Source organism: Gorilla gorilla, chromosome 21, assembly GCF_029281585.2.
Source record: "Gorilla gorilla gorilla isolate KB3781 chromosome 21, NHGRI_mGorGor1-v2.1_pri, whole genome shotgun sequence".
Taxonomy (NCBI): domain Eukaryota; kingdom Metazoa; phylum Chordata; class Mammalia; order Primates; family Hominidae; genus Gorilla; species Gorilla gorilla.
The window spans coordinates 30,340,502-30,363,400 of NC_073245.2; the positions used below are offsets into that span (position 1 = coordinate 30,340,502).

At 43.4% G+C, this 22,899-nt stretch overlaps 1 protein-coding gene across 11 annotated transcripts in view; it reads left to right on the plus strand.

Moving 5' to 3' along the window:
• CFAP61 (cilia and flagella associated protein 61) overlaps positions 1 to 22,665 on the plus strand; it is a 306,901-nt gene extending 284,236 nt beyond the window's left edge. For 5 of the 11 annotated variants that reach the window (XM_055373502.2, XM_063702320.1, XM_063702314.1 and 2 more), the window contains 2 exons: positions 6,937 to 7,027; positions 22,159 to 22,644. In XM_055373502.2, the coding sequence (XP_055229477.2) occupies positions 6,937 to 7,027; positions 22,159 to 22,359 (292 nt within the window). In that variant the 3' untranslated portion in view covers positions 22,360 to 22,644. Of the gene's footprint in view, positions 1 to 6,936; positions 7,028 to 22,158 lie in introns of all 11 variants that reach the window. The other 6 variants (XM_063702312.1, XM_063702315.1, XM_019017258.4 and 3 more) reach the window with 2 other exon arrangements.
• Positions 22,666 to 22,899: the final 234 nt, after the last annotated feature.

Below are 22,899 nucleotides of genomic sequence, written 5' to 3' on the forward strand. Positions count from 1 at the left end.
TGACAGTGTGAATGCAAATTGTGCCTGTTCTCTGCAGTTAAGCCAGGTCGGGCCAGATGGGAACATGTAGGACTCTGAGGATACAGGGAGTTTCCCACTGGCTTGGAGGTAGAAGTCACACATGGAAAATATTCTGTGGTTTTTTTTCCCCAGAGTGTTCGGTTTTGGAGTAGTTGGAGTCTAGAGTGATAAACATGTTCTAGCTCTGGAAACCTCAACCAAAAACATCTCCCAATTTTCATAAATTTAAGAAAAGATTTTTGTTAAAAGTAGATGCTGTAGAGTCTTTGGGGTATCACAGCTGATAAAACATCCATTCTCTCTTTCCCCTTCAGGAACAGAATTCTGATTTATAAGGAAGTACATCATATCTAAAATAAATGACAGTGGTTCCCAGCCTCCCATGCAACCAAGAAAGCCATATGGCCAACCATTGGCCAATAAGATATAAATGGAAGTGCTTTGTGAAACTTCCAGGAACTCTCCTTAGAAGAAAGGAGATGAGTCCTCTTTTTCCCATACTTCATCCCAGAACATATATATGTGATGGCTGGAGCTCAGCAGCCATTTTGAATCATGAGGCCAAGGCCCCTATGAATGTACTCTGCTCTGATGTCCATGGAACCACCCTGGCAGCCCTAGAGTCCCCATCTAGACCTTCTCTACATGAAAAAAATACACTTCTGAGGGAGGCTGAGGCAGGAGAATGGCGTGAACCCGGGAGGTGGAGCTTGCAGTGAGCCGAGATCGCGCCACTGCACTCCAGCCTGGGCGACAAAGCAAGACTCCGTCTCAAAAAAAAAAAAAAAAATACACTTCTGCCTTTTGAAAACCACAGTTACTTTGAAACTTTCTGTAATTTCAATCATATCTAATCCTAGCTAATGTAGCGGATACTCAGGAAACTGGGGTGATTAAGAGAGTTGCTAGAAAGACTCGGGAAAAAGCATAAGGAAATAGGATTTGGTTGCACAGTTGTTCAGAGCATGGGTTACACAGAACTATGGGTAGGACCTAGTTCAGCCACTTATTAACTCTGTGACCTTGGGCAACTCATTTAAGCTCTCTGAATCTATGTCTTCATCTGTAAAATGGGCCAGCATGTCCCACTTTCTAGGATTAGAATTAGGATGAAATGAGATAATGCACAGAAATGGTGTGCAACAGAGTCTGTGGGTTTGCGTCCCCAGATGAATCTAAGTGTGCCTCCAGCATGAACCTATAATAGAACAGGATGCCTCCCAGAGTGTAGCAAGCACCTACCAGGTGGTATGCAGGATAGCTCAGGCAGCACAGCCACATCTTACTAATGATGGATTTGTTCCAACAGGAATTAGAATAAAACATAGCAAGCACATCAAACCTGTGATTTCATAGGTATCATTACTTAGGACAAGACAAAGGTAATTATTTCAGTTTTTTTAAAGACAAATCAATGTAAAGAAAATTTGGGGCCAGGCCTGGTGCCTGTAATTCTAGCTACTTGGGAGGATTACTTGAGGCTAGGAGTTTGAGACCAACCTGGGCAACATGGCAAGACCCCGTTTCTAAAAGATTCCAAATAGAAAATTAGGCAGGTGTGATGGTGTGCACCTATAGTCCCAGCTATTTGAGAGGCTGAGGCAGGAGGATCACTTAAGCCCAGGAGTTTGAGGCTGCAGCGAGCTATGATTGTGCCACTGTATTCCAGCCTGGGTGACAAAGCAACAACCTGTCTCTAAAAAAAAAATTTTTTTAAGAAAATTTGGAAGTATTCAGTAATGTAGTCACACAGAAAACGATTGATTCCCAAGTGACTGAAGTTTGGCAAACACTAGCCCAAGAGAGGTAGCCTAGGGATGAAGCTGCAGAGAGGACAAAGAAGTGAGGTCAAGAGGGCCACAGTGCCAGGCCTTGTGGAGCACACTCCAGCCCCCGCCTCCCCAGCGTGCACCCCTCTGCAGCCGTGCCATGCCAGGCCATCATAAGTGGCTCTGACATTCTCCACCTCCACCCACCATGTGTGCATTTCTGGGGGCAGGGGCTTTCTCTCACCATGGTACCCTCAGTGCCCTTCACATGTTTGACACAGGCGTGAGGGCCATATTCGATTCATGGCAAAGAATTGAACCCTAGGTCTTCTCCTTCCTTGCAACCGTTAATGTCAGAAGCTCTGAAGACACCTGGGACAGAGAAGAGAGGGAGAAAAGTTTACGTGGAAGCACGGGGAAGGAAGGGATGTTTGTTGAGGGGTGGTGTGATGCAGCAGAGGAAGAGGACCAGAGGAAAGCAGCCACTGGAAATAAGGAAACAGGGTTTAGGAAGGCCTCACTAGACCTGTTAGGATGGATGGATGGATGGATGGATGGATGGATGGATGGATGGATGGACAGAATGGGTGGATGGATGGACAGAATGGGTGGGTGGATGGATGGATGGATAGATGGATGGATGGATGGATGGATGGATGGATGGATGGATGGATGGATAGATGGGTGGGTGGATGGATGGATGGATGGATGGATGGATGGATGGATGGATGGATGGATAGATGGGTGGATGGATGGATGGGTGGGTGGGTGGGTGGGTGGATGGATGGATGGATAGATGGGTGGATGGATAAATGGATGGATGGATGGATGGATGGATGGGTGGGTGGGTGGATGGATGGATGGATAGATGGATAGATGGGTGGATGGATAAATGGATGGACAGATAGATGGGTGGATGGATAAATGGATGGATTGATGGATGGGTGGGTGGATGGATGGATGGATGGATGGATGGATAGAATAAAAAAGAAAGCTAGGACATGGTTCTAGTGTTCTTAGCAGACGTCCCACCATGGAAGAGGTCATGGGGCAGAGGGGCTTTAGGAAACGTGTTTACAATCCTGCCTCCCTCTCACCCAGACCTCTTGCCAGGGTTGGCACACCCAGATGCCTGCTGTGACCAATGGAGAGGAGCAATTCTGGCCAGACTGGTGGGAAAGCAAGGATGAACCACGGAGGCCATCCCTGGCAACTGAGCTGATAGCTGCCACACAAAAATGAGGACACAGCATTGCCTAATCTGACTCATCAAAGAAAGGCCTGAAACCCAAATTCCAAATGTCCTTCAGGCCAAAGTAGATGCATCCATATATCATACCTGGCCTTGGGTATCTGTTTGCTACCATGATATTTATCACTGCCTACCTTCTGTGTATTGAATGGAGACATGACACAGGCTGCTTCATAGAGAGGCAAGCCCCACCAGCTATGCTCTATCCTCTGACATCACAAGATTGACACTCATGGCTGAGCTTGACGTTCGGGCAGGCATCTTAGAAGGAGAACAGTCTGCCCTCCACCGTGCCAGAAAAGACATGTACAAGCAAGAGCATCATTCTCTAAGGAAACCTGCAGGCCTCCCTGGCGGCAGCTGCCTGCCTGGAGAAAAGTGACTCCTGACTTTCCAGCAGCCCTCTCTGCAGGCGTGAGTGTCAGCTGGGGAGCCTGTGAACAGCTCTAAAAGTAGACACTTTTTTTTCATGCCAAGAGAAAACTAGAATGCTTTTTATTTTAAAAAAATCTTGGAAAAAGTGATATGTTTCTTCCCTGCCACCCGCCTCCTCTGTGCCACCTGGTGCATAGTTCAGCGCGGACCGCCACGCTGTGCCAATGCTGGAACGGGCAGGCCTGCAGTCGCAGCACTCCTTTCCTGCTGGCCAGGAAGGCCATGGCCTTGGACTTGAGATCCCGGCCTTTAAAGGACACCTTTACCACTTCTCTTTCCCCGTAGATGTGTTGGACTTTTTCCTACAATTTCTCCCAGTGTGTTATGTTGATCAGCTTTCCTCAGCCTTCAGCGTGTCTAATGGCCAAGCCGGCCTTCACATCCCCACTCAGTTCATGAGTCTGTCGATGTAACTGCCTGGATGAGCAGGCAAGGATGACCTCTGGAGACGTCTAGTCAATTGCTTAATGATCGGACTATATCGACCAGAAATGGTTAATTCAGTTCCGCAAGTCAAAATTCTCCCAGGGCTTCTTGGAAAAGTGTATTACTTGCAGAAGTGATGGGGAATTTAAGTCCTCCCAGATAAACCAGGCTGGCCATTGGCAGCATGAACAGAGACAGTAATGTCTTCTATTTCAGTCTTGAAGAGGTGTAACTTTTTTCTCCCAGCTGTGCAAAAATGATTTTTGTGGCATTGATGCCCACGTGCACACAGCCCCTTAAAAAGCACGTTGGAGCCATGTGCATACCTGGCCCTCTCTCCTGAAGATTTCTAGACGGCAGGCTGTGTGGGTTACTTCATGGCTCCTAGTAGTCTTCCCCTTTTGAATATAAATTGGGGGAAAAAGTTAATATTTTTTATTTTTAAAATTCACAATATTCATGGAAATACAAATTTCCCAAAAGCTCATCACGAATGCTGATAGCACCGTAGTACCTGGCGGCCAAAAATGCAGAAACCTGGCCCTAAGCTTCACCAGGATCCAAGATGCCCCTCTCCTTCCTATGGATACAGAAGGAGCCTAAAGCATAGAAATCGTTCAACCTGGGGGAGGTCTAAAACTTTTATTTTTATTTTTTTAGAGACAGGGTTTCACTCTGTCACCTAGGCTGGAGTGCAGTAGGCTGGAGTGCAGTAGGCTGGAGTGCAGTGGCGTGATCACAGCTCACTGCAGCCTCGAACCCCTGGGCTCAAGTGATCCTCTCACCTCAGCCTCCCTAGTAGCTGGGACCACAGGCATATGTCACCACCACACCCGGCTAATTTTTTTTTATTTCTTATTCTTTGTAGAGATGGGGGGCTCACTGTGTTATCCAGGCTGGTCTTGAACTCCTGGTCTCAAGTGATCCTCCTACCTTGGCCTCCCAAAGTGCTGGGATTGTAGGCATGACACATCATACCTGGTTCCTAAAACTTTTCTTAAAGCAGAATTTCCTCCTAACATTCTTGTATCAAAAGGAAACCATCTTCATTTGACTCAACGTTACAATCAATTGTAAAATAGGTTTCGTTAAATTCAGAGCTTTTCCAGTTTGAATGACGAAAGCTGCCATGCTGCTGCTGTAGGATGATTTTAGGAAGCCCACAAGATCCGAGACACCCTCACTCCTCCTGGCCACCTTCACCTGGGAGCCTGTAGCTGGTGCTGAAGTTCTCCTTGGATAGGGGAAAGCAGCCGGGTCTGAGCCCTGCCCTCACCATGCAGGTCTCTGCCAGGAGCTTGGGCCCCGAGGCCCAGCCCTGGGCCAGCCACCATGGGCACCTGGAGTGCACAGCCTCAAGTCGCAAATCCATTCCCTTTAGAGTTGCTGGCAAGTGTGATGTGTATTGTTGTGTGGTTGGGAGAACACCACTCTATTTCTGAAATAAAACCTGGACACTAGGATTTTTTTCAATATTTTACAAAAATTGCTACACAGCCCCCATTTTCTCTAATACAATTCAAGTTCCTCCAAAGTTAATTTGCCAGGGGTTCAGAGGGAGGCAAGGAGAGAGGGTGAGTAGGCAGAGCACAGAGGGCTTTTTAGGGCAGTGACGCTCTTCTGCATGATAAGGCTGTGGGAACCTGGGTGTTTAGATGGAGGGCCAGAGCTCGTGACAGACCACAGTGGGTTCCCAAGGGAAGTGGGACTTCACAGAACTCCCTCTCTGAAGCAGACGATGAAGGGTCCCCGACGGGCAACCCAGAGAGCAGAGTTGTAAAGGCGCCGGGCAGGGAGCATGGCCCGAGAACACCTGGGCTGTTGGAACAGGCAGCACTGGAAATGAGGAAAGCAGCAAGCAGGCGGTTCCACCACCAGACAGAGGTGGCCGTAGACCCCCAAAACCAAGGGGGTGGGAGCTCCGATGGTGCCATGGAAACAAACATGGGGGATTTCAGCCGCTGAGGAAAGACAGTGTGTTAACAGCTGGATGAACATACCACCTGAACAGCAACGCGGGCGAGTCAGCAGGAACTGATGCCGTGTTCTGATCCAGCCAGTGGGCGTGGGGTGAGGCCTGATACTGCTGAGTGCCAGGCTGTCCCTAACACAGACTCTCGGCGTCGTGTCTGTCCTCTAGTGCCCCCGTGGCCCCTGGGACACTTTACCTCCACCCCTAAGAACTAACTTTTACGTCTTGGAAAACGGAAGGTGCCCAATCACGTGGGGGCACCAGGTTTTTCCTTCCCCTGTGTGCACACACAACATCCATAAACAGTAATAAGGACAGCTAGCTCCCATCCAGAGGAGAGCAAAGCCCACCTGAGCGACGTGGCTTTGACCCTGAAGCAGTTAAGTTCCCTATTCCAAGACACTTAAAGTAAGAGTCAAAATACCAATAAGAGTTCTTGGTTATTCCAAAAATGCATCAAATTTTCCAGTTAAATAAAGGATAATCTTATTGTTCTCCATATAAGAAAGCATTTCAACTTTCAGTGAAAAGTTAGCAAATATGAACACCAAAAAATGCAGCTCTCCTACAAGAGATTCAATTAAGCGTCGATGCAACCGTGCGAGCAGCATGTTGCAGCACCAAGGCAGCCTGTTTTTCTGGCCATTATTAATCTAGAAAGCTTAATGATGAACAACATTTGTGTTATTGTCTACCCAAATTTAATTTATTTATGCAGCAGTTAATCTTGCAATCTGTTTTTCTCAAACGAGGGCAGATAATGGAGACACCGTTCTTTACAAGTCTTCAGGCTTTTAAATTCTGATAAAATCAGGATTCTTCACTGGGTCTTGCCCCAGCTCTGAATTAACCCACTTTAAATGTAATTATGGGACCTGGCCTTACAGCAGGAACATCCATTTAAAAAATTGATTGGTCAGGCTGTTCCACAAGACATTTTATGAGCAAACGATTGCAATGAGGCCAGAACTGTAATTTATAAAGGCAAAAAAGCAGGTAAATACTTTGTTAGTGGTAATGAGAGGGTTGCCAGCTCACTGAGTCTCTTCTTTCCTTACCAGCTACTTCACCGAGCCGTGGTGCCTGGCCCTGTTCCACGATCGTTTTATTGATCTCAGGAAAGAGTTACGCCAAATCTTAGCCTCCAAGGAGGTAAGAGTGATTAATGGATATGTGGATTATTCCTTGCAAATTATAAGCAGCTGATAGCTGTTGATCATTTAGACTTTTCCCTACATTCCCATTTTATGGTTTTACTTTTTAAAACAACAGTATCTCATATAAACAAACTGCGGAGCATGTAAATGCAGACTGTGTTATTTCAGGGGAAGTGATTTTATTTAAATCTTTTTATAGGGGGCAAATTCTTTTTCCTTTTTTTAAAGAACTGTATTTTTCTGATCGGCTCAGAGTGCTGGCCGAAAACTGAATCTGAGTTGCATCTACTTGCCCTCAAGAACAAACGTTGCATTCCTTTAGTTTCTGCCTGTGTTTGCCAGCCATTTGCGGAACATATGTGTGTGTGTGTTCTTTTAAAGACGTACAGGGAAGCCATCCAGTGTGCCTCAAAAGCACACTCCTTTTATAACCAGAACTTCTTTCTCAAAATACTACAGAATTAACTGGACATTAGGCTGCGTAGCCCAAGGGCTGCATGCTCAGCAAGAAATTTGACCCCAAAGTATAAATAGTGAGGTATTTGTGAAACTTTAAGTTAAAATATTTCTTTCAATATGAGAATCTCTAGCAGAACTGTGGAACGTTAACAGCTGTGCTCAGTGAGTGGTTGAATCTCCAGCCCGGCTCTACCCTGCTTCACTCAGCCAAGTGCTGGGGCCTGGGTTAGCTTCTACCTCGTGTTACCGTCTACATAGGCAACTCCCACATCTCCATTGTCACTTCCACCTGGGAGCCCCCACGCACCTTATTGGACGGCACTGCTAGGGAGCGCGCACCCTGTTCCCAGTGCGTGCCCCACTTAATCACAGCTCTTGCTGTGATTTAAGGAGAGTGGAGGAGCCACTGTTGTCATCTTGACTTTCCCAGTGAAGAAACTGAAGATTAGAGGGGTTTTTGGAGTTTTTCGTTTCTGTTTTTGTTTTTTTTGAGATGGAGTCCCCCTCTGTTGTGCAGGCTGGAGTGCAATGGCGTGATCTCAGCTCACTGCAACCTCTGCCTCTCAGGTTCAAGTGATTCTCCTGCCTCAGCCTCCCGAGTAGCTAGGATTACAGGCACCCACCACCACACCCAGCTAATTTTTGTATTTTTGGAGAGACAGGGCACCATATTGGCCAGGCTGGTCTTGAACTCCTGACCTCAGGTGATCCGCCTGCCTCGGCCTCCCAAAATGCTGGGATTACAGGCGTGAGCCATCGTGCCCGACCAGCTTAGAGATTTTAAATCAGCTCCATGGTGACACAGCAAGCTTCACACTCCGGGGTGTCTCACCCCAAAGCTGGGAACATGGTTACTGAACCATACAGGGCCGAAGTGCGTGTCCTGGGACCTTCTCCTCAGTGCCCCCACTTTTCAGTTTCACTCCCAGGGTCCAGCTGGGAACTGTAAATCATTTCCTAATCTGAAGCAGGCTTAGATTGGGAAACAGAGGTTTAAAGTTAAAACCAAACAGCAGTGGCTTAGGATCCAGCAAGTAAATGCAGCTGAGGGAAGTGGAGGGCTGGGTGGCTGAGTGCCTAGGTCAGAGGCTGCTGAAGGCGTGCATGTGGCAATGGAATCCATTAAAGATGCTGCAGGCCGAACAGAGCCCTACACTTCACCCAGGGCTGCAGGAGGCCAACCTAACTGGAAACCTGAACCCGAGTTGTAAGCCTGGGGCTCACTGAATTCTCAGCGACTCAGACACCTTCCTTCCTTGCACAATGTCATCTGCAGCTTCCTACTGCCCCTACAGTAAAGGGCCCTTTGTTTCCAAGTGATCCCATCAAAACTCTGTGCCTCTGTCTTTCTTAACCCCAGATCTGAGCTCTTCAGTTAACATTGTGCACAAAGCCAGGGGGTTTTAGTCTTAAAGCTTAAAAGGGAAGCCATGGAAACTGTCAAGCCCAAGGCATCCACCACTTTTCATACAACTCACTGAGATACCCTCAAACTTCTACCTGTGTACGGATATTTGCTGTGGAGCCATTTATGAACTCAGTGTGGACAGCGGGCCTAGGCAGCAGACCAGAAGTGGCCACGGACCTTTGCCCAAGACACACTAAAGGCCCTCCAGCCATTCTTGTGGGTCTTGTAGATTTCCAGAAAATGAAACCTCTGGAAGAAAAAAATCTCCACTGGAGGATTGTTCTGTTTTCAGCATTTGTCAAATGGGAAAGGCCACAGGAAGTGGTGATGCATAGAGTGGTGTCTGCCTAGCTCAGCTGGACTATGCAATGTGGCCTCTGCCAGACCCTCCCATTCCTGCAGAACTGGGGCCAGCCGTCCCACCTCAGAGAGCTGTGGAGGAGTAGCAGAGGGGAAGTGTGCGATGGTACAGAAGAGTGGCCCAGTGAGTGCTGGCCACCACGAGCAGCAGTGGAGGTGACAGTGGAGAAGGGCTGCTGTGGAAATGACAGCCACACAATCAGATATACAGGAATTTCACCAAAGAGTCTGGTATTAGGAAAATAAAATAAAATGAATAGCCTGCACTAAAGAATAATCATAATTTCTTTTCTCAAATATTGAAATGAGGTACAAATGGCCAACAGGTATATGAAAAATGCTTAACATCACTAATCGTCAGAGAAATAAAACTCAAAACTGCAGTGAGATATCATCTCACCCCAGTGACAATGGCTTTTATCCAAAAGACAGGCAGTAACAAATGCTGGCGAGGATGTGGAGAAAGGGGAACCCTCACATACTGTTGGTGGGAGTGAAAATTAGTATAGCCACTGTAGAGAACAGTTTGGAGATTCCTCAGCAAGCTAAAAATAAAGCTGCCGTATGACCCAGCAGTCCCACTGCTGGGTATATATCCAAAAGAAAGGAAATCAGTATATCGAAGGGATGCCTACACACTCATGTTTATTGCAGCACTACTCACAATAGCCGAGATAGGGGATTAACCTAAGCATCCAACAAGTGAATGGATAAAAAAAAAATGTGGTCTATATACACAATGGAATATTACCTAGCCATAAAAATAAGGAAATCCTGTCATTTGCAACAACATGGATGGAACTAGAGGACATTATGTTAAGTAAAATATCCCAGACACAGAAAGACAAATATTGTATGTTCTCACACATGTGTGGGAGCTTAAAAAAAAAAATTTAACTCTTGGAGATAGTAGAATGATGGGTGCCAGAGGCTGTGAAGGGTGGCAAGAAGTGGGTGGATAAAGTGGGGATGGTTAATGGGTACAAAAATACAGTTAGATAGGATGAATAAGATCTAGTATTTGGTAGCACAATAGGGTGACTATAGTTAACACTAATTTATTTTATATTCTAAGATAACTAAAAGAGTGGAATTGGAATATTTCTAACACAAAAAAATGATAAATGCTTGAGGTGATGGATACTCCACTTACCCGGATTTGATCATTACACATTGTATGCCTGTATCAAAATATCACATGTACTCCATAAATATACACAACTATTTGTACTCATAATAATTAAAATTAATTTTTTTAAATATTCAAATGATGTAAACCATTTTATTTCACCTTCTACCTTGTCTTCAGGGAAGTACACAAGTTCAGTCCCATTAACTATCATATCCTAGAGCTTGGTATATCAATTTTCTTCTTCCGCATGTAAAGAAAGGAAGAAAAGACCATTATCTATCTATTATCTATGAATATTGTTAGAAGTCATCTGTTATGAAGATTAGAATCATTATAACGTGGGCCGGCTGCAGTGGCTCATGCTTGTAATCCCAGCACTCTGGGAGGACAAGGCAGGCAGATCACCTGAGGTCAGGAGTTCGAGACTAGCCTGGCCAACATGGTGAAACCCAATCTCTACTAAAAATACAAAAAATTAGCCAGGCATAATGGCGAGTGCCTGTAATCCCAGCTACTCAGGAGGCTGAGGCAGGAGAATCTCTTGAACTCAGGAGGCAGAGGTTGTATTGAGCTGAGATTGTGCCACTTTAGTCCAGCCTGGGAGACAAGAGCAAAACTCTGTGGCTTATGCCTGTAATCCCAGCACTTTGGGAGGCCGAGGCAGGTGGATCGCCCGAGGTCAGGAGTTCGAGACCAGTCTGGCCAACATGGTGAAACGCTGTCTCTACTAAAAATACAAAAAACTAGCTGGGCATGGTGGTGGGTGGCTGTAGTCCCAGCTACCCGGGAGGCTGAGGTAGGAGAATTGCTTGAACCTGGGAGGTGGAGGTTGCAGTGAGCCCAGACCATGCCATTGCACTCCAGCCTGGGCGACAAGAGCAAAACTCCGTCTCAAAAAAGAAAAAAAAAAAAACAAGAATCTTCATAACATTTATTTTTAAAAAGCAAACTCATTCCAAGATATCTGAAATGCTCTTGTGGAGGTAAAGAGAAGAACACTGGCACTGCATTATTTAGCTGCAGGCAAAGCCACAGCATCACTGACCAAGGTGAAATTTTATTCAGTCAAAATGATCCTTCAAAATCCTTTACGAAAGATATGACAATTATAACCATATACTCGCTTAACAAAAGAACCCCAAAATATATTAATAAAAGCAGAATTGGAAGAAGAAATAGTTCTAAAACAATAATGCAGACTTCTGTATTTTACTTTCAATAATGACTAGAACAACCAGACAGAAGATCAATAAGGAAATAGATGACTTCAATAGCACTATAAGCCAAGTGGACCCAACAGTCGTGAATGAAATTCTCTGTTCAACAGTAGAATGCACATTCTTCTCAAGTGCACACAGAACATTCTCCAGGATAGGCCATATGTTAGGCCACAAAACAAGTGTCAATACATTTTAACAGATTAAAATTATTATATTCTCCAACCACAACGGAATGAAGCTGGAAATCAGTAACAGAAGGAAGACTGGAAAAATTCACAAATTTGTGGAAGTTAAATAACACATTCTTAAGCAACCAGTGGGTCAAAAAAGAAATAAAAAAGGGATATTAGAAATGCTAATAGATGAATGAAAACTAAGATACAACATACCAACATTTATGAGATCCAAAGAAAGCAGAATTTAAAGCTATAAGTGCCTACATAAAAAGAACTCAAATCAATAACCTAATTTTATAACTTGAGGAACTAGAAAAAGAAAACCAAAGTAAGCCTAATGCCAGCAGAAGAAAATAATAAGGATTAGAACAAAGATAAATGAAATAGAGAATAAGAAAATAGAGAAAATCAATAAAACCAAAATTTAGTTCTTTGGAAAGATCAACCAAATTGATAAACCTTTAGCTAGACTGCCTAAGAAAAAAGACTCAAATTACTAAAGTTAGAAATAGAAGTGGGGACATTACTATCGACCTTATGGAAATAAAAAAGGATTATGAGAAAATGCCATGAATAATTATTTGCCAACCAATTACATAACCTAGATGAAATGGACAAATTATTAGAAATGAACAAACTAGGCTGGGTGCAGTGGCTCACGCCTGTAATCCCAGCACTTTGGGAGGCCAAGGTGGGCCGATCACGAGGTCAGGAGTTCGAGACCAACCTGACCAACATGGTGAAACCCCTTCTCTACCAAAAATACAAAAATTAGCCCGTCATGGTGGCACATATCTGTAATCTCAGCTACTCAGGAGGCTGAGGCAGGAGAATTGCTTGAACCTGGGAGGCAGAGGTTTCAGTGAGCCGAGATCATGCCATTGCACTCCAGCCTGGGCCACAGAGCAAGACTCCATCTCAAAAAAAAAAAAAAAAAAAAAAAAGAACAAACTAAAAACTGACACAAGAAGAAATAGAAAATCTCAACAGAGCTATAACAAGTAAAGACCTTGAATCAATAATCAAAAACCTCACACAAAGAAAAGCCCAAGACCAGATGGCTTCGTTAGTGAATTCTATCAAATATTTAAAGAATTAACACCAATTCTCTTGAACTCTTCCAAAACATAGAAGAGGTTGGAACTATTCAATGAGATCAGCATTACCCTAATACCAAAGCTAGACAAAGACACTGCAAGAAAAGAAAACTTACAGACCAACACCCCTTTTAAATTTAGAAGCAAAAATAGCCAGCAGATTATTAGCAAGCCAAATCCAGCAGCATATTAAAGGACTAAACACCCAGCTGAGTGAGATTTACCCCAGGAATGTAAGGGTAGTTCAACATATAAAAATGAATCAATGTAATACACCACTTTAATAGAACAAAGGGGAGGCTGGGTGCGGTGGGTCATGCCTATAATCTCATCAATTTGGAAGGCCAAGGCGGGCAGATCATTTGAGATCAGGAGTTTGAGACCAGCCTGACCAACATGATGAAACCCTGTCTCTAGTAAAAATACAAAAAAATTAGCCAAGCATGGTAGCACACACCTGTAATCTTAGCCACTCACAAGGCTGAGGCAGGAGAATCTCATGAACCCAGGAGGTAGAGGTTGCAGTGAGCCAAGATTGTGCCACTGCACTACAGCCTGGGCAATAGAGCAAGACTCCGTATCAAAAAAAAAAAAAAGAACAAAGGGGAAAAAATACTATCATCTCAATTGGTGCAGAAAAAGCATTTGACAAAATCAAATACATTCTTATGGTAAAAACACTAAAAAAAAAAAAAACAAACTGTCAGTAGAAGGGAATGTCTCCAATCTGACAAAGGATGTTTATGAAAAACCCACAGATAACATTACACTCAGTAATGAATTACTGAAACCTGAATTCTTATCCCTGAGATCTGGAATAAGACAAGGATGCCTGCTTTCACCACTTATATTCAGCATGGTTTTGGAAGTTCTAGCCAGAGCAATCAGGCAAGAAAAAGATATAAAAGACATCCACACTGGAAAGGAAGAAGTGAAACTATCTCCATTCTCAGGTGATGTGGTCCTAAAGAATCCACAAAATAACTATTAGAGCTAATAAATGAAATCAGCAAAGTTGCAGAATATGAAACCAACACACAATAATCCATTGTCTACATTATCAGTTGTATTAATCTGTTTGCATTGCTTTAGAAGATCACCTGAGACTGGGTAGTTTATAAAGAAAAGAGATTTGGCTCATGGTTCTGCAGGCTGCACATGAAGTACATGTACTGACATCTGGTTCTGGTGAGGGCCTCAGGAAATTTCCAGTCATGATGGAAGGTGAAGGGGGAGACAGTGTATCACATGGCAAGACAGGGAGCAAAAGAGAGAGGGAAGTGGTGCCAAGCTCTTTTAAACAACCAGATCTGGCATGAACTCAGAGTGAGAACTCACTCATTACCACGAGGACAGCAGCAAGCCATTCATGAGGGATCCTCCCTAAGACCCAAACACCTCCTCCAGGTCCCACTTCCAGCATTGGGGATCACATTCCAGCATGAGAGTTGAAGGGAACAAAACATCCAGACCATATTAGCAGTTAATAATTTGAAAATGAAATGAAGAAAACAATTATAATTATTATAATAGCATTAAAAAGAATAAAATACTTGGGAACAAATTTAACCAAAATAGTGCAAGGCTTATACAATGAAAACTACAAAACATTTTTGAAAGAAGTGAATGACTACCTAAATAAATGGGACAACATCTGTGTTCATGCATTTGAAGACTTTATATTGTTAGGATGGCAATACCACCCAAAACAATCTACAGTTCAGTACAATCCTGTCAAAATTCCAAGGGCATTTTTAAAAAGAAATGCAAGTCCTAAGTTCCTATGGAAATGGAAGGGACTCCAAATAGCCAAAATTATCTTGGAGGAAAAAAAGAACAAAGTTGAAGAACTCACATTTTCTTACTACAAAGCAACAGTAACCAAGATAGTGTGGTACTTGCATGAGAATAGATATATAGATCAATGGACTAAAATTCAGAGTCCAGAAGTAAACCTATTTACATGAAAATATGTTCAGCATCATCAATTATTAGGGAAATGCAAATCAGAACCATAATGAAATACCACTTTACAGCCACTAGCATGGCTATAATACAAAACAAGGGGGGAAATAGTGAAGATATGGGGAAAATGGGAACTGAATTGCTGGTGGGAACATAAAATTACACCTGCTATAGAAAATGTTTTGATGGTTCCTCAAAAAGTTACACACAGAATTACCATATGACTCAGCAACTGCACTTCTAAATATATATCCAAAAGAATTGAGGCCAGACGTGGTGGTTCACACCTGTAATCCCAGTACTGTGGGAGGCTGAGGTGGGCAGATCATCTGAGGTCAGGAGTTCAAGACCAGCCTGGCCAACGTGGTGAAACCACATCTCTACTAAAAATACAAAAATTAGCCGGACGTGGTAGTGCGCACCAGTAGTCCCAGCTACTCGGGAGGCTGAGGCAGGAGAATCGCTTGAACCCAGGAGGTGGATGTTGCAATGAGCCGAGATCACACCACTGCACTCCAACCTGGGTGACAGAACAAGACTCCATCTCAAAAAAACAAAACAAACAAACAAACAAAGAATTGAATGAGGTATTCTAATGATTGCTTGTACAAGAACATTCAAAGCAGCACTGTATAGAACAGCCAGAAGGAGGAAACAACCCAAATGTCCATCAACATATCAATGGATAAACAAATGTGGTCTAGCCATGCAATGGAACAGTATTCGGCCATGAAGAGAAATGAGGTACTGATACAAAGCACATGAACCTCAAAACATTATGCTAGAAGGCAGAGAAAGCATTTGACAAAATTTGCATCCTTTCATGATTGAAAATAAAAAAACCTCTAAACAATTAGGTATAAAAGGAATGTTCCTGAACACAATAAAGGCCGTATATGACAAGCCCACAGCTAACGTCATTCTCAGTGGTGAAAAGTTGAAAGCTTTTCCTCTAAGATCAGGAACAAGACAAGGATGCCTACTCTTGCCACTTCTATTAAACATAGGATCAGAATTCCTAGCCAGAGCAATCAGGGAAAAAGAAGAAATAAACACATCCAACTACGAAAGGAAGAGGTGAAATTGTCTCTGTTTGCTGATGACATGATCTTATACACATAAAATCCTTAAAGACTCCACCAAAAAACTGTTGGAACTGATAAGTGAGTTCAGTAAAGTTGCAGGATACAAAACCAACATACAAAAGTCAGTAGTGTTGGCTAGGCATGGTGGCTCACACCTGTAATCCCAGCACCTTGAGAGGCCAAGGCGGGCAGATCACCTGAGGTTGGGAGTTCAAGACCAGCCTGGCCAACATGGTGAAACCCCATCTCTACTAAAAATACAAAAAATTAGCCAGATGTGGTGGCAAGTGCCTGTAATCCCAGCTACTCAGGAGGCTGAGGGAGGAGAATCTCTTGAACCCAGGAGGCAGAGGTTGCAGTGAGCCGAGATCATGCCACTGTACGCCAGTCTGAGGGAGACTCTGTCTCGAAAAAAAAAATAATGTTTATATACACTAACAAACTATCTGAAAAAGAAATTAAGAAAGAATTCCATTTACAGAGCATCAAAAAAAATATTTAGGAATTTTTAACCAATGAGTTAAAAGATCTCTATACTGAGAGCTATAAAACATTGATGAAAAAAATTGAAGCCAACACAAATAAATGGAAAGATATCATGTGTTCATGGATTAGAAGAATTCATATTATTAAAATGTCCATACTAACCAAAGCAATCTGCAGATTCAATGCAATTCCTATCAAAATGCCAATGTCATTTTTCACAGAAATAGAAAAGTCAATCTTAAAAATCATATGGAACCACAAAAGACCCACAAATAGCCAATACAATCTTGAGGAAAAAAAAACGGAAGGCATAACACTACCTGATTTCAAAATATATTTCAAAACCATAGTAATCAAAACAGCATGTGTATTAGTCCATTTTCACACTGTTATAAAGAACTTCCCTGAGACTGGGTAATTTATGAAGGAAAGAGGTTTAATTGACTCACAGTTCCATATGGCCGGGGAAGCCTCAGGAAACTTACAATCATGGTGGAAGGGGAAGCAAGCACCTTCTTCTCAAGGTGGCAGGAGCATGAGAAGAGCAAAGGAGGAACTTCCAAACACTTATAACCATCAGATCTCATGAGAACTCACTCACTATCATGAGACCAGCATAGTTCTCAGCATAGTTCACCCCACTATCATGAGAACACCCACTATCATGAGAACACCCACTATCACGAGAACACCCACTATCATGAGAACACCCACTATCATGAGAACACCCACTATCATGAGGACAGCATAGTTCTCAGCATAGTTCGCCCCCATGATCCAAACACCTCTGTCTTTCGACAGACACGTGGGGATTACAAGTCGAAATGAAATTTGGGTGGGGACACAGAGCCAAACCATATCAGCATGGTACTGCCATAAAAACAGATAAATGTACCAGTGGGACAGGATAGAGAGTCATAAATAAACCTACACATTTACAGTCAATTGATTTTTGACAAAAGTGCCAAGAACACACAATGGGGAAAGGACAGTCCCTCCAATAAATGGTATTGGGAAAATGGGAACATTCCACATGTAGAAGAATGAAATTGGACTCTTCTCTCAGCCCTTACACAAAAATCAATTCAAAATGGAGTGAAGACTTAAACATAAGACCGGAAACTGTAAAACTTCTAGAAGAGAACATAGGAGAAATAGTTCTTGACGTTGGTCTCAGAAAGGATTTTTTTGGATGTGACACCAAAAGCACAGGCAACAAAAGCAAAAACAGACAAGTGGGTCTACATCAAATTTAAAAGCTTCTGCACAGCAAAGAAAACAACAGAGTGAAGAGACAGCCCACAGACTGGGAGAAAATATTTGCAAATCATACATCTGATTTGATGTATGATATCCAATTTTGGCTAATATCCAAAATATATAGGCAACTATATAACTCACTAACTCACTAACTAACAGGAAACAACTCACTAACAGGAAAACAAATGACCTGATATAAACATAAGCAAAGGACCTGAATAGACACTTCTCAAAAGAAGACATACGGTAGGTCCTTGAATAACATCCTTTCGTTGTAACATTGATGAGGAAAACAGTCATTCCCGGGCCACTGTCTGTGGAGTTTGCATGTTCTGCCCATGTCTGTGTGCATTGTGGGTTTTCACCAGGTACACTGGAGTTCAAAGATCGGAAAAAAACAAAACACTATGCTAAGTGAAAAGAGCCAGACACAGAAGGTTAATTGGCATGTCTAAATGGTCCCAGTGTGCGTGAGTGTGGGTGCAGGTGTGGATGGAAATGTACCCTGTGATGGGAGGGGTCCTGTTCATGGGTTCCTGCTTTGTGCCCTGAGCTGCCGGGATAGGCTTCAGCAACCTACCACCCGGAACTGAAATAATTCGGTAAATAATTACCTTACTTGTTTATGTTAATCTTTCTTAAATGTATTATAGCCCACAATTATTTTAGGATTTAATATTAGAAGTGTTTTTTGATCTTTATTTAGAAGTTTGGTGATGTTTTTGTGACCAGAAATATGCTGTCAGAACTTCACTCTTGTTCTTATCAATTAGCCTATGGTAAAATTGGTTTTGTTATATGTCATCTCACTTAAAGTTAACAGTTTCCAGGAAGCTACGAGGACTTACTGTGACCAAAAGATATATTTAAAAAAGGATCAACCTCATGAATCATCAGGGAAATGGAAATTAAAACCGCAGTGAGCTACCACCTCACCGTTGTTAGTATGGCTGTTATAGATAAAAGGTTGGCAAGGATGTGGAGAAAAGGGAATTCTTGTTCACTGTTGGTGGTAATATAGATTGGTTCCGCCATTTTGGAAAACAGTATGGAGGTTCCTCTGAAAACTAAAAATAGAATTACATATGATCCAGCAATCTCACTTTTGGGTATGTATCCAAAAGAAATGAAATCAGTGTATCAAAGAAATATCTACATTCCTATGCTTATTGCAGCTTATTCAAAATAGCCAGGACATGAAATGAACCTAAGTGTTCATCAACAGATGGATAAAGAAATTATGGTATATATGCACAATGGAATACTATTCAGCCTTAAAAAAAAGGAAGTTCTGTTCTGTCATTTTCAACAACATGGATGAACCTGGAGGACATTATGCTAAGTATAATAATTCAGGTACGGCCGGGCACGGTGGCCTGTAGTCCCAGCACTTTGGGAGGCTGAGGCAGGTAGATCATTTGAGGTCAGGAGTTCAAGAGCAGCCTCGCCAACATGGTGAAACCTCGTCTGTACTAAAAATACAAAAATTAGCCAGGCAGTAGTGGTATGCACCTGTAATCCCAGCTACTCAGGAGGCTGAGGCAGGAGAATTGCTTGCACCCAGGAGGCAGAGGTTGTGGTGAGCCAAGATCGTACCACTGCACTCCAGTCTGGGTGACAGAGTGAGACCTTGTCTCAAAAAAAAAAAAAAAAAAATCAGGTACAGAAAGGTAAATACTGCATGATCTCACTTACATGTGGAATCTAAAGAAGTTGAATTCATAAGGGTAATGAGGGGAGGAAGGGGTGGTCATACTGTGTGAAGGGAGATGGTCACACTGAGGGGAGGTGGTCACACTGAGAGAAAAAGTGGTCACACTGCATAAGGGGAGGTGGTCACACTGTGAGAGAAAAAGTAATCATCATACTGTGAAAGGGAGGTGGTCACGCTGAGAGGGGAGGTGGGCACACTGTGTCAGGGGAGGTGGGCACACTGTGTCAGGGGAGGTGGGCACACTGTGAGAGGGGAGGTGGTCACACTGTGAGGGGAGGTGGGCACACTGTGAGGGGAGGTGGGCACACTGTGAGAGGGGAGGTGGTCAGACTGTGTCAGAGGAGGTGGTCACACTGTAAGGGGAGGTGGTCACACTGTGAGGGGAGGTGGGCACACTGTGAGAGGGGAGGTGACCACACAGGGGAGGTGGTCACACTGTGAGAGAAAAAGTAATCACACTGTGAGGGGATGTGGTCACACTGAGAGGGGAGGTGGTCAGACTGTGTCAGAGGAGGTGGTCACACTGTAAGGGGAGGTGGTCACACTGTGAGGGGAGGTGGGCACACTGTGAGAGGGGAGGTGACCACACAGGGGAGGTGGTCACACTGAGGGGAGGTAGTGACACTGTGAGAGGGGAGGTGACCACACAGGGGAGGTGGTCACACTGAGGGGAGGTAGTGACACTGTGAGCAGAGGTGGTCACACTGTGAGGGGAGATGGTCACACTGAGGGGAGGTGGTCACACTAAGGGGAGGTGGTCACACTGAGGGGAGGTGGGCACACTAAGGGGAAGTGATCACACTGAGAGGAATGGTCATACTGTGAGGGGAGGTGGTCGCACTGTGAAAGAAGATGATCACAGTATGAGAGGTCATCCTTCAAGAGGCAAGTGCCCAAAAATCTGTTTATAATCTAGAGCAATATTTGCCTGAAATAAACTTTAAAAGTGGTTTTACGCTATTTAACCCAGTGTCAGAACAGCAGCATACAATATGAGCTCAAAATCTTGTATAATTTTAGTAAGGTAATTGTTTTTGGTTGGTTTGATACAATTCTCCAGAAAAATTAAGGAAGAGCCAACCTCATAGACATTGCAGAATATATCCACGAGGCCTTACTGGTGGCACCCAAAGTTTTCAGCACCTCCAGTACTTAGTTGTGAGAATCAGTTGCTTTTTCCCTATCACTGCCTTTATTGCTCTAGTTTAAATCTGAATTCCTGCAACCCTCACTGACTGCTCTTTCCAATGTGTGCATAATCTCCAGCACCCCATTGTGTCTTGCTTAGCCAAGTGGCAATGACTTTATGCCTCCATATAGCTTGAGTCTGTTTTCCTATCTATAAGCTCTTATCACGAGTAAGTTAATAATCCAACAAAACCCTGCAAGTAATTGCCTTTTCTATTCAAAACAGAAGGAATTATTGGAAGTTGAAATAAATGTACCATCAGAGTCCACAGACTCTTGATCTAGGGTGATGTTCAAGAATCACAGTGTTTGGAAAGCACCCAGCTCAACCCTGGGGGATGTGCTTTCTAGAAGTACCCTACTCTGGAGGGCAGATATGCAGTGGTGAAGCAAATATAGCAGATGTTAACTGTGGAGTCCAGGTGCAGGTGTGCAGGTGTTCACTGGACAATTCTTCAACTTGTCTCTGAAAATTTTTATAATGAAATGTTAGGAAAATCTCTACCACACTGTACCTATGTGCAGCATAAGATTCTCAGCTTCAAACAACTTTATTCTTTCTGAGCCCTACCTTTTTAAATATATCAATAAAATTTGACTTGATTGTGAATTTATTCTAAGGTTTTAAAATCCCATTTCTTGGGAATTATAACCCAGAAAACTTTTCATATAGGACCTTTCAAGTAAAAAGGTTTAATCACTCCTTTTTTTTATTTTTAAATTTTTTTATTTTTAAAACAGAGGCAGGGCGTGGTGGCTCATGCCTGTAATCCCAGCACTTTGGGAGGCCGAGGTGGGCGGATCACCTGAGGTCGGGAGTTCAAAATCAGCCTGACCAACATGGAGAGACCCTGTCCCTACTAAATATACAAAATTAGCCAGGCATGGTGGGCCATGCCTGTAGTCCCAGCTACTTGGGAGGCTGAGGCAGGAGAATAGTTTGAACCTGGTAGGCGGAGGTTGCAGTGAGCCGAGATCATGCCACTGCACTCCAGCCTGGGCAACAACAGCGAAATTCCGTCTCAAAAAGCAAAAAACAAACAAAACAACAACAACAACAACAAAACAATTATGATCTACAGATGATTTTTATCTGAAAATGAAGGGCTTGAAATGACTAACCTGGATGACTCTTGAGAAAATTATGCTAAGTGATATGAGCCAGTCACAAAAAAAAGTACTACAGGGTTCCACTCATATGAGATGCCTGCGTAGTCACATTCATAGAGACAGAGGTGGTTTCCAGGGCCTGGAGGATGGGAGGGTACGGAGCTGGTGTTTAATGGAGACAGCGTTTCAGTTGACGAAGATGAGAAAGTCCTGGAGATGGACAGTGGTGAGGGTTACACAGCAATGTGAATGTACTTCATGCCACTGAACTGTACACCTAAAAATTATTAAAATAAGACATGTCGTGTATACTTTGCCACAATTAAACATAAATTTTCAAAAGCTAGAAAAAAAATGACCATCCTTGCAGAGCTGACTACTGTCGTTTTCATTCTCACGAAACTGCCGTTACAACTGTGCAGGGTCCAATTAATTTCTGTATCTGGCCTCTTACTGTGTTTTACAGGAGGAAGATCTTCCTTCCATAGAGCAGTTAGCCCATCAAATAGAAGATGAGGAAATCAACCCGACTGAGAAGCCCAGGCAATACCTCAAAAGAGTTTTTGAGGAATCCATCTACAAAACCCTGGTGGAGAGAAGCACTCTTGACTACCTACACTATAACCGCTACCACCTGCCCATGTACGCGTGGCCAGGCATCATTTAGTTGTAGGCAGGGTCTCCCCTTTATGGTTTTCATTTATTTAGTTCCTGGAAACGCGCTCTGTAGAAATAGAAAAGTTCTCTGCAGCCTGGTTTGACAGCGAAGCCAGCCCCTGGTGGTTTTGTTCATTCCTTTCCTTCCCTGACTTATGCCTGTAGTTTTCTATCATCCCAGTAGGTGGCACACGGCTGTGTACCTCTCTTCTGGGGCAGGCTCGCTTTACAAATCCCAGGCATGTTCCTGTGCAGAATAATCCATTTCAGCAATAAAATGAGATCATACTGTGTAAAACTTGTTTTTACCTTGGGTGTGATTCTGTTTGATTTCCTGGAAACTTCCGCTGCCAGTCTTGTTAGTTCTTCACATGTTTACCCAGCAGTACTTGTGGGTGATAAAAAAGAAAATGTGCCCAGAATGGAAAATTAGTAAACAGATGATGAGAAATTAAATCTATAGTCCAACATAAGAAGCAGTGATTGTGTAGGAAAGCTTACATGACCTTTGGAAAGGAGGAGGCTGTATTTCTGTTTCAAATTGCAGATG